General features: G+C 38.0%; 1 protein-coding gene across 1 annotated transcript in view; it reads left to right on the top strand.

Moving 5' to 3' along the window:
* The window catches only part of LOC109238097 (somatic embryogenesis receptor kinase 1-like), a 1,975-nt gene extending 1,248 nt beyond the window's left edge, over positions 1-727 (top strand). Inside the window, exons 5-7 of the mRNA XM_019404531.1 lie at positions 148-228; positions 321-373; positions 466-727. Coding sequence (XP_019260076.1) covers positions 148-228; positions 321-373; positions 466-506 — 175 coding nt within the window. The 3' untranslated portion in view covers positions 507-727. The remainder of the gene's footprint in view (positions 1-147; positions 229-320; positions 374-465) is intronic.
* The last annotated feature ends 11,836 nt before the right edge of the window (positions 728-12,563 follow it).

Below are 12,563 nucleotides of genomic sequence, written 5' to 3'. Positions count from 1 at the left end.
TAAGTATATTTACTTACCAAATAAAAATTACGTTTTTTTTTTTTTTTTTTTTGTAAGAGAAAAAAATAGCATAGAAACAGGGGGAGTAAGGCTTAACTAATAAAATGACCGTAATGTGCTGTAATAATGACTTTTTTTCCTTTGCAGGAGATTGGATGGTAATAAATTATTAGGGACCATTCCAATCTCAGTCTTGAAGCTCGTCTACTGGGGAAATTTGCAGCTACTGTAAGTTGCATATTTGTTATATATATTCATTATTAGTAGTTTCCAAATTGGAGAAAAGGAACATATGTTTTTCAATGTCATTCATTGAACAGGAATGTGTCCGACAATCAATTGGCAGGGACTGTCCACCACACTAACAAAACAGGTTCGGAAAAATGCATATTGTATAAATTATTTCATTAGAATTGGGGCTGGTGGTTGATATACGTCTAAAAGAGAGGATTTCCTTTTCTGTAGGATTTGCTACTACAACTATAATTCAAGACTTGATCACTTGATTGACGATTTGAGTTGGATAGTCCTGTGAAGCTGCACTTTGGTATATGTTCAAGTCTATTAAGATTTGGAGTAAAATGATTACCGATGGTTCTTATATTGTATTTCCAAAACACTTTCATAGCATTTTGTGCCTTTCAATTGACATTATTGATCGGCTTAACCTTTCTTCTCGAGTACGTACGGTCGGGGTGTTACACACTAAAACTATTTATATTTGCCTCATTCAAGAGTAAACTGTTCAATGTAGCATCAAGCATGATGCAGATTTCATACTATCTTGGCATCCAGAGAAGTGAATACATCTATATACATATATATATATATATATGTCACTAGTTCATGCTTTTTAACGTTAATTCTCATATTGCTCAATTATCTACCTATTGTTTACCCCAGAATCCGAGTAACAATTAAATTTATATCGTGGTTATTGTTTACCCTAAGGATATGTGATTTAATCCAATACCAATAGATAAACAAGGAATTAAATAGATAAATTAGAGAATGAAATAAGTCAAACCAGTGTACAAGCTAAATCTCGACCTCGACCTTTGACAGTCTCGAGGTGGGTTAGTAAGAATAGCAAATTATAAGGCAACTCTGATGAATAGTATGCAAGAAACCGATGAACAGTATGCAAGAAAGTGATGAATGTATATTCTCTTGTCAATGAACCGTGCGTTACAAATGAATGGGCTCCCCTTTAATATAATAGGGGAGAATAAGATACACTTCTAATTACAATAGGAAATCATATTGGACAGCTGTCTAACCGCCAAGGACCAATCCGTTCCGAAATTTACGCCGTGATCTTCGGCCATTGCGGGTATCTCGCTCTTTTTGTTACTAAATCATAACGGAATTATCTCGAAGTAGGCATTCTTCCGACCTCGTCAAATGATATCGACCTCGACCTCGATATTGGAAAGGAGCCTCGACCCCGAGCTCGGCGTCCTGTCCTCTCGACGTGGTATCACCTTTTCCATCGAAGAACGAAATCGGGTAGCCCCGATTTCCACCGTATATAGATAGTCCCCTCATTTATTAGAATAAAATGATAATAGACTTTAATTTACAGTATAAATAATTGTTACACTTGTTTACCCTAAAATCCGAGTAACAATTAAACTTGTATTGTGATTTTAAAGATACATGATTTAACTCGATACTAATTGATAAACAAGGAATCTAATGTATAAATTAAAGAGTAAAGTAAGTCAAACCAACGTATAAACAGACCTCGACCTTGAACAATGGCGACCTCGAGGTAGGCCGATAAAAACAATAAAATAATAAGGCAAGTTAGATGAACAGTAAGCAAGAAAGTGAAATATGTATATTCTCTTCTCAATGATTGGTCTGTTACAAATGATTGATATCCCCTTTATATAGTGGGGGAATCCTAAATAAGGTACATTTCTAATTACAGTAGGGAATCTTTTTATACAACTGTCAAACCCCCTAGTACAAATTCGTTCCGGAATTTACGCCGTGATCTTAGGGCCACGGCGGGAATCTCGCTCTTTCTGTTATAAAACTATAACGGTATTATCTCGAGGTTAGTCATATTCGGGCCCGGTGTTGATCGAGCACTTCGATCTTCGAGTCCTGTATTCTGCCATCGGGCTCGAGCCCGGTCCACATTGAACTTGTTCTCGACATGATCCATCGAGTCTACAAAATCGAGGACACCTGATTTTGACCGTATACAACACTATCAAGTCAATTAATGATTGCCTCTAAATAACTTTTGATTGCCCTAATAGTGTGAAAAAATCTTTATTGTTAGTTTGTATAAGCACTTACACTAAAGAAAATACTATTAATAAGTTATTACAAACACTAATATATATATAGTTGACTTGTCAATGCAATTCCATCTGGATTCTTCCCTTCAAAGTCCATTTTTAGACCAAAGAAAGACATGGTTCTTTTAATTAATCACCCCTTGGCATATTGCAAAAGAAAACGTTGGAGTACTATTTACCAAGTCCGGTCAAAGACCTTAAATTTCCAACTGCTTATAGTACTTGTAAAGTTTTTGTCTGTTTAGACCGAGGACCTCGATGAGAAAATGCATACGCGCACATATATATATATATATATACTAGATGATGTACCCGTGCGATGCACGGGCCCAATTATTGCTTTTTTTTCTTTCAATTCTTCTTATTTTCATCCTTTTAATATTTCTTGGTCTATTGTTAATTACACACTTTCTAAGCCTTTAGGGAAAGAAGAAAAAGAATAGGCTTTTGTGTAATAACGTATAGAACCACGATTACATGTATTTTTATTTATCTTTTGCATTATGTGCATTTTAATTTTTCTGAAATCGTATTACTATACCAATCACTTTGAAACACTTGTCGAGTTTAATGCTTTATTATACAGTGATTAGATAATAATTCAAGTAGAATTTAAATTATTTCTACATAGGGCCTTTTTATTTTAAAATTTTGTTGCATCACTAAGCTTTAAATTAATTATTATTAAATAGTAATTAAAAAGTCAGTTGAAAAATAAATCGTCATGTATTTTTCTCATTTTTTAAATTGAATGATATATAGTTTTATTCTTTTAGTATTTTCAGTGTATTAATATATTATTTATTTTATTTTTGTACTAATAAAAATTTAAATTATAAAAAAAATTAATATTATTCCCAAATAGTTGATGAAAAACTATTTTTTTGGTTCTTTGAAATGATAATCGTGATTTTAGTTATTAAAAATTTAAACATGAAAATTTGTATTTTGTTCTAGTTGAATGACATAATATTATAAATAAATTAATATCTCGATCACTCTAAATACTAATCAAATTGACCGTAAATTGAAATATTGCAGTTTTTCTAGTTTCATTTTATATGATTGAGATACTATTTAGGGTATAATGCAATTTTCATCACAATAGTAGTATTTGTTGAGACTATTTTAAAAATAATTAATTGTATATTTATGTATTTTGAAATTTATATAATGTTAAATTATTATAGAATAGAGTATGTACTCAACTAACTTCGATCATAGAGGGAGAAGTATAATCCTGTATGACGATACTTCTCATACTTCCTGATTATATATATATATATATATATATATATATATATATATATATATAAAATGATTTTTAAAAGAAAAAGAATTCACAAATTAATTGTCTTAATTTTTACTTCAAGTATTCTCACTCATACTTTAGAGCAGGGTTACTTATTATACAATTGGAGCAAATTTTTTATATTTTATAATAAAAAAGGGAATTTGAAACTATATTTTATTCTTAAATAATTTTTTCCAAATTTTATGAAGTATTCCAATTGAAATTGCAATTTAATGAGAACTTTGTATAACATGATATCAATTGATAATGATATAATAACATTTGAATGTAAATCTACGTACATTATCACTAATTCTTTTTTAATGAAATCTTCTTTACCTGGAATAGTTAATAAATAAAATAACATTTCTTAAGGGGATAATAGAATTGTCATATATAAATATATGTGACTCTTAGTATTTTAAATTGGGTGAATATTTGAATTATAGAATTATCAAAAAAAATATTTTTTCTAGTTAAAAGTACTTATTGAAAAAATAATAATAACAATCAAGTAATGCATTTAATGAAGATAGTGAAGGTTGAATGGAAAGTGGGGTTTACCTAAAGAATTTAATAGCTTATGGGCACATTAGTTTTGGTTTTTCCTATTATTAAGAACCCACAACCAAACTTTTGAGCCTAATATACAAACAAACAATGCACTAATATATTAAAATGATCATTATGCCCTTGGTCAACTTCCTCTTCCAATCTCGAAAATGAGTATATTTCACACGTTTCTTTATAAATAAATAAAAAGTTCTGCTTTTTATGTGATTGGTTTGTGATATTCCTAGATTAGTTTTTTGGGTATTTGAGAATATACTCATTTCCCGATCTTATTTAGGTAAAATAGATCTACTTTAGTTACAAGTTTTATAGGCAAAGAAGTGCATGTTGACTATTTGTGCTTGAGCAAAGGCATAACATTTATCTTTCAGTCATGCGAAGAGAAAATATATGAGATTGTGTCACGACCCGGATTTTCCACTATCGGGGGTCGTGATGGCGCCTACTCGTAGAAGCTAGGCAAGCCACACATCTAGAATCCATAAATGCTTTTGTTTAAAATCCATTTCTACCAATTTGATTAACATGAATTAAATAATTAAACAACATTAGAATTTGTAATTTAGCGGAAGACTTAAACGATATAAACCAAATAATAATGAAAAAAACATCCACATGTGCCTCTACCTAGAACTGGTGTCACAACATTCACGGACTACTAAGATTTACTACATACAACTGTTTGAAAGAAAGTAACACTGTCTGTCTCGAATATAAGAGATAACAGATCATAAATAAAAATAGAGAAGACGCCGGGCCTGCGGACGCCTGCAAGGCTACCTCGGTGTCTCAGTGAACTGAAGGCTGGCTCCCGAGCTACTACGGCTGTCCGGCACCTGGATCTATGCAAAAGAGCACAGAGTTTAGTATCAGCACTAAGTGCCTAGCCTAACCTCGGCGAAGTAGTGACGAGGTTAGGACCAGACTATCAAATAAACCTGTGCAGTTATATAAAATACAGCAAAAAGTAAAGCAGGTATAAGCAAGTTAGGATGGGAGGGGGAAAAATGTTTCGGGGGATAACAGGTAAAAACAGAATATCAAGAGAATAATAAAGAACATCAATAATTTAACTCTAACACGGATAAGGGAAATAAAAGCAGGTTTCACTGTCAGTACATATCTCGTTGCAGGCGTGCAACCCGATCCCATTTCATGTATCTCGTGGCAAGCGTGCCACCCGCTCCCATTTTATTATACCTCGTGGTAGGCGTACCACTCGCTCCCATTTTATTATATCTCGTGGTAGGCGTACCACCCGCTCCCATTTCATTATATCTCGTGGTAGGCGTACCACCCGCTCCCATTTTATTATATCTCGTGGTAGGCGTACCACCCGCTCCCATTTCATTATATTGTTGCGGCGTGCAACCCGATCCATATATAATATTGTTGCGGCGTGCAACCCGATCCATATATATAATAGTGTTGCGGCGTGCAACCCGATCCATATATATAATATTGTTGCGCGCGTGCAACCCGATCCATATATAATGTCTACAAATATAACAAGAGTCCCGACAAGGGATCAAAAGGTCTACACTATCCCGGCAAGGGAAAAAAGAAACAGCTATAACCAAACTTGTCACAACACCTATCTACCTCAGTCATACCCAAAACTTGTTACAACACCTAAATACCTCGGCTATACCCAAACTTGTTACAACACCTAATTACCTCCGCTATACCCCAAACTTGTTACAACACCTAATTACCTCCGCTATACCCCAATATTGTTACAACAACTAATTACCTCCGCTATACCCCAAACTTGTCCCAACATCTAACTACCTCAGCTATAACCATAATCCTTACCTAACACAAAGAATCATCAACCTAAGTATCCGTAATATCGATTAAATACGCAATAAAATACGCAATACAAGGGAACCACAACTCACAATAGCCCGGCAAGGGGGCAACATAATGATCTCTTCTCTTTCTCACTTTTACTTCACAATTCACTTCATCACTCGAGCCACTGCTCTAGAGGTACAATTATCACATATACTTTCACAATTTGTTATACAACTGGAGCCAACGCTCCTCGACGTTCATAAGTCACAATTCTTTTCACAAACTTTACACAACAAATAGAAATTTTCACCAAGGCATGAATAATACAACGAAATCATGGAAATCACAATATAAGACTCACGGTCATGCTCGACACCGACGTATAGATACTCGTCACCATGCCTGTACGTCGTACTCAACAAGAAACAATTAGCAAATAGGACGCAACTCCTAATCCCTCAAGCTAAGGTTAGACCAAACACTTACCTCGATGCGTCGAACATAATTCATGCTTCAATTATAGCTTTACCCCTTGATTCCACCACCAATTCGTTCGTATCTAATCACAAATTACTTAATTACATCAATAAACGCTAAATAAATCAATTTGAATGCATAAAATGAATTTCCCAAACTTTTTCCCAATAATTCCAAAATCGCCCACGGGCCCACGTGGTCAGAACCCGAGGTTCGAACCAAAACCCGGTTAGCCATTCCCCACGAACCCAAATATGTTATTTGTTTTGAAATCGGACCTCAAATTGAGGTCCAAACCCCCATTTTTAGAAAAACCTAGGTTCTACCCAAAACCCCCATTTTCACCCATGGAAATCTTGGATTTTAAGTTGAAAACATGTTAAATGATGTTAAAGATTGAAAGAAATGAGTAAAAACCAACTTACAAATGATTTGGAAGAAGTCTTGTTCATGGAAAATCGCCCAAAGAGGTTTGTGTTTTGACAGAATGTTAAAATGACTCAAAAATTCGGCTAAGTGTAAAATATGCAGGCCTCAGATGTGGGAAATGCGAAGGTGGGTTCGCATTTCCGAACCCTGCAGGCTTGGGAAATGCGAAGGTGAGTTCGCATTTGCGAACTCTGAAGGATTTGGGAACTTTTGCATTTGCGAGCTAATATGTCGCATTTGCGACAGGCCCGACTTCGTATTTGCGGACCAAGAGGTCGCATTTGCGATCCCAGCTGGCTAGACCCCTTTTGGCATTTGCGATGGCAAAATCGCATTTGCGAGCTCGTAATTGCGAGCCCTGCTTCGCAAATGCGAAGATTGCAGGACTGGGAATATCAGATTTTCCCAAGGTTCAAAATCCACTCCGACACCTATCCAAAACTCACCCGAGCCCTCGAGGCTCCAAACCATATATGCACATAACCTCAAAAACATCCTACGGACTTATCCGTGCGATCAAATCGCCAAAACAACATCATATACATCGAATCAAGCCTCAAAACTCATGATTTCTTCCAAGTTTTTCATAAAACATCAAATTTCCATTTTAGTACGAAACACGTCAAATGACGTCCGGTTTCAACCAAAATTTAAAGAAAGTGCTTAAACCACATATAAGACCTGTACCGGGCGTCAGAACCAAAATACGGGCCCGATACTATCACTTTCTAACCAGATTTCATTTCCAATTTCCTTAAATATTTTCAGAAAACAATTTTACTCAAAATTTCATTTCTCGGGCTTGGGACCTCGGAATTCAATTACGAGCATACGCCCAAGTTCCATATTTTCCTACAGACCCTCCGGGACCGTCAAATGACGGATCTGGGTCCATTTACCCAAAATGTTGACCGAAGTCAAATTTATTCATTTTAATATCAAAACTTAGCATTTTTCATAGAATTTCATATTTAAGCTTTCCGGCTACGCGTCCGGACTGCGCACGCAAATCGAGGCAACTCTAAATGGGTTTTTCAAGGCCTCAGATGTACAGAATGGGTAAGAAAACAGGTGATGACCCTTTGGGTCGTCACATTAAAGATATGTGATTTAGTTCAATACTAATTAATAATCAAGAAATCTGAAGTGTAGATGAAAGATATAAGTAAGATCAAACCAGTAGGTAAGTCGGTCTTGACCTCGAGCCCTAGTGACCTCAAGATTGGTCAAGGACAATAAAGCAAGAATAATAAAGCTAAAGGACAATTCTGATGAACGATGAGCGAAAATAGAGAGTATATTCTTTGCCAATGATTGGATCCTTTACAAATGAATAGGCTCCCCTTTATATAATAGGGGAGTCCTAAATAAGGTACATTTCCGTTTTTAGTAAGGAATCTAATTGGGCATCTGTCTAACTGCCTAGTACGAATTCGTACTAATCCGTTCCGGAACTTACGCCTTGATCTTTGGGTCATTGCGGGAATCTCGCCTTTTATGTTACAAAATCACAACCGCATTATCTCAAGGCTGTAAACGCGCCTTGATATTCATCGGACACTTTGATCTTCGAACTTTTCTATCGGGCTCGGTCCTAGTCTATTTTGGACTAGCTGTTGAAGTGCCGAAATCGGGTAGCCACGATTTCTACCGTATACAGATAGTCCCCTTGTTTTTTGGAGTATAACGACAAGAAACGAATTGAGGCTTTGATCTTTACCCCGATTTGCCACGACATCATCATCGTAATGTAAGCGACTGAGGAAACAAAAACTTGGAAGCCGGCCTTTCCCGAGGAAGATTCCGAGAACTCTAGCGAGTCCGGCGGCGAAGAAAATTCTGAGGGTGAAGATACTTCTGCCAATAAGGATCGTGCTGCTTAGGCTTCGTGTTCTTCATAATTTTTTGCTTTTGAGGCTGATCGGCCCTTGTGAGGAACTCCTGATCGTGGACTATAGTCCTTGTAAAAGGGTTTATACAAAGCTTTTTTCCCTTACATGGCTTCTGAATCTGTTACCCTTTTGTGCGGGTCAAAGCGCCTTAGTATAAAATTCCCGTTGAATGTCCAAAGTTTGAGATGGTAATAACCGACAATAAGTACTACCTTCGAACGTTTCCGGTCAAGGGACCCTGGATGACCATTTGAACTTGAGTTTTAGTAGCTCTTAGGCTCAACAGTCGATGAGGTAAGCTAGCCTTTGGGCTTTATAGTCGAGTGAAGATTTGCTCAAACTCGAAGTAAAGTTAGCCCTTAGGCGTTACAGATAGTCCCCAAGTGAGAGTTTTCTCGAACTCGGGTTAAGGTAGCCCTTGGGCTTTTACGATCGAGTGAGGATTTGCTCGAACTCGAAATAAAATTAGCCCTTAGGCTTTATAGATAGTCCCCGAGTGAGAGTTTGCTCGAACTCGTGTTAAGGTTAGCTCTTAGGCTTTATAGATAGTCCCGGAGTGAGAGTTTGCTCGAACTCGGGTTAAGGTAGCCCTTGGGCTTTTTTATATTGGACCTTAGGCTCTTTGGATCGGCCCTTAGGCTCTTTTGGGTCGGCCCTTAGGCTCTTTTGTATTGGCCCTTAGGCTCTTTTAGGTCGGCCCTTAGGCTCTTTTGTATTGGCCCTTAGGCTCTTTGAGTTGGGCCAATTTGGCCTCTAATAACGGCTATAATTTTTCCCTCTTTTCCGCTAAAAGACTTGGTGAAAATTTTTCTATGCCTTAGCATGTGTTTTTTGTACCCGTTGGGTTTTCCGAAGGTTCGACCGATTGGAACCTTATTTATAATTTGTTTGTGTAATGATAATCGAATACCTCTTAAGGTTTTTTCAAAGGCTAATGTTATCGAAGCATTTAAATTATTCGAGGGCTCATTTTATCAAAGCCATTTGTCATTTGCTTTTGCCGAGGGTAGCCTGATTTAATCAGTTTTTCAAAGTGTTTGAATGCCTTTAATATTATGGCGGAAGTCGGACATCTCCGAGCCGCGTTATTTCGGTCGTAGCCTTTTTATATGACCGTAGTCTTTAATATGGCCGTAGCCTTTGGGTATGTCTCTTGGACTTTTTTCTCGATAACCTTTCGAACTTGTTCGAAATGTTAGTCCCCGAGTATGATGGTCTTGGCCTGTTATATCGGGGGTGCCTCTTTGAGGTCCTTTTATTTCGAACTTAGATAGCTTGAGTAAGTAGTCCTCGAGTGTTCGAGATATGCTTGCACTTGGGTTAAGATAGCCCTTAGGCTTTTATGATCGAGTGAGGATTTGCTCGAACTCGAAGTAAAGTTAGCCCTTAGGCTTCATAGATAGTCCCCGAGTGAGAGTGCTCGAACTCGAGCTAAGGTAGCCCTTGGGCTTTTGTATTTTATACGGATTTCGGATGTCTCTGATCCGCGTTAATTTGGCCATAGCCTCTTTAGTTCGGAACGTTCCCTTTGGGCTGATCTTCCATTTCACTTCGAGCTTGCTCGAAGTGTCAGTCCCCGAGTGGGGTGGTCGTAAACCGCAAAATCGAGGAGTGCCTTTAAGGTCTTATGGTCTCGAAATGTTAGCAGTTTGATTCCGTTTGCTTTTGGGACAGCAGTCCTCAAGCAAGGGTCAGTTGTTCGAATTTCCGCCGCGGTTGGCCCTTAAGCCTGTTTACACAATAGATCAAGAGTATATAATATGAAAATTTTAAAAAGGTAGGGGATATCGACAAGGAAAAGTACTTCTCTTGATAGATGATTATTCATGCGCGCATGCTTGATGTTTAGGGCTCGAGTAACCTATACGGGCACGGATCATCTGACCGTTTGGCCTTTACAACACTTTCCTTTCAAGGCACGTTGTCATGAAGTGATTTCCTTGCCAAAGAGCATACATTCAAAGGTAATGCCCTCCAGTACTCGAGGCTTACTGTAGGGAACCTCGGATACTGTTGAATTGCTTTTAGTTAGCACGAACAACGGTTGCCTCGTTAAAAACCTCACCGAAAAAACCTATTTGGGACAAAGACCGGTCTAAGGGAAAAAGAGTGCAACACGTGCTTCAAGATCCAGAGCTTCATGCTGATCCGTATCGATAGCCTGCAAGTTTAGTCGAAAAAATATAAAAGATTGGACTGGGGTCGTACCTTTATTCAGACTTTGGATACTTAACGTGATCTTCCTCGGCATCAAGCCCCCATGAATTTTGACCTCGATCATTTCTCCTCTCATTTCGTGCGAAGCTTTGCCCGGAACCGCTGCCTCTATAGTCTCCGTTGTGCGGATTATATCGATCTCTATTCGAACTCGTCTCTCGATCGATATCCTTTTGATCCTATCCATGATCCTGCTAGGATAAACGGACCCCGAATGAGTCCCCAGTTGATCGTCTTCGACCCTAATCTTCGATTGATACCGATTATGTACGTCGGCCCAAGTGATAGCCGGGTACTCGATTAAACTTTGCTTCAACTGCTGTGAAGCTATGTAATTCCGAGTGTTGAGACCTTGAGTGAAAGCTTGAACAACCCAGTCATCGGTGACCGGAGGCAAATCCATTCTCTCCGCTTGGAATCGAGATACGAATTCCCTGAGTATCTCGTTATTTTTCTTCCTTATCGTGGAAAGGTCCGACTTTCTTGTTGCAATTTTAATGGCTCCGACATGTACCTTTACAAAAGAATCTGCAAGCATAGCAAACGAATCAATAGAATTAGGGGGTAAGTTATGATACCATATTAAGTCACCCTTCGATAGAGTCTCCCCGAACTTCTTCAGCAGTACAGACTCGATTACGTCGTCTTCCAAGTCGTTTCCATTTATGGCGCATGTGTAAGAAGCAACGTGTTCATTTGGGTCAGAGGTTCCGCTGTATTTAGGTATATCGGGCTTACAGAACTTCTTTGATATGGGCTACGGAGCCGCACTCCGAGGTTTCGGCCTTTGTACGAATTTCTTGGCATCCAATCCCTTCAAGATCAGGGGAGCTCCCGGTATTTGATCCACAAGAGTTATAAGTCTCCACTTTTTTGTCATTATCCTCAATCCTTTTTTCCCTGGACTCGATCCTCTTGGTGAGCTCTTCGGGCATCCTCATAATTGTGGGATTAGTCCCCGAGCCATTTTCGTTCGACCTCTGTGGCGTCGGTTCAGTACGTCGAGTGTTTTCTGGTTCGGCTATACTCGGAGTTTTATTTTGTCTTTGAAGTTGAGCGATGGCAATCTGTTGAGCTTGCAGCATCTGGAATATCACTTGGAGGCTGACTCCCCCATCTCCTATACCTTGTGTTCCTTGGCCCCCAGATCGGGCTTCCCTGCGTACACTTCCTCCGGGAGCCGCGCCTAAGTCTGCGTTCAAAGCAATGTGTGAACTGACATCAACTAGTTCCACATTTGGCACTTCCCCAGAGTTTATCGGTGTTACACCGACCACATCGGACGAAACTTCTTGCATGATCTAAAAACTTGTTCGTTTGGTCGCAAAGCTGGATGTCCAGGCATTAACAATCCAAGATTATAATCTTACTAATATAAAATTATACCAATATTAGCTAATATACTGAATCAAACATGAAATAAATTAAATACAGTTCTAAGTTCTGGCTCAGAGTTATAATTTTAATCCTGATAACTAAATGACCTCTAAGTAATTACAAGCTCCTCAATCTGGTTGGAATAATATAAACGATCGATGAGTAGTCGGCCTCTATATATATATATATATA

Source organism: Nicotiana attenuata, unplaced genomic scaffold, assembly GCF_001879085.1.
Source record: "Nicotiana attenuata strain UT unplaced genomic scaffold, NIATTr2, whole genome shotgun sequence".
Taxonomy (NCBI): domain Eukaryota; kingdom Viridiplantae; phylum Streptophyta; class Magnoliopsida; order Solanales; family Solanaceae; genus Nicotiana; species Nicotiana attenuata.
The sequence above is the reverse complement of the archived record's forward strand: the minus strand, read 5'-3'. Positions and strand labels throughout refer to the sequence as shown.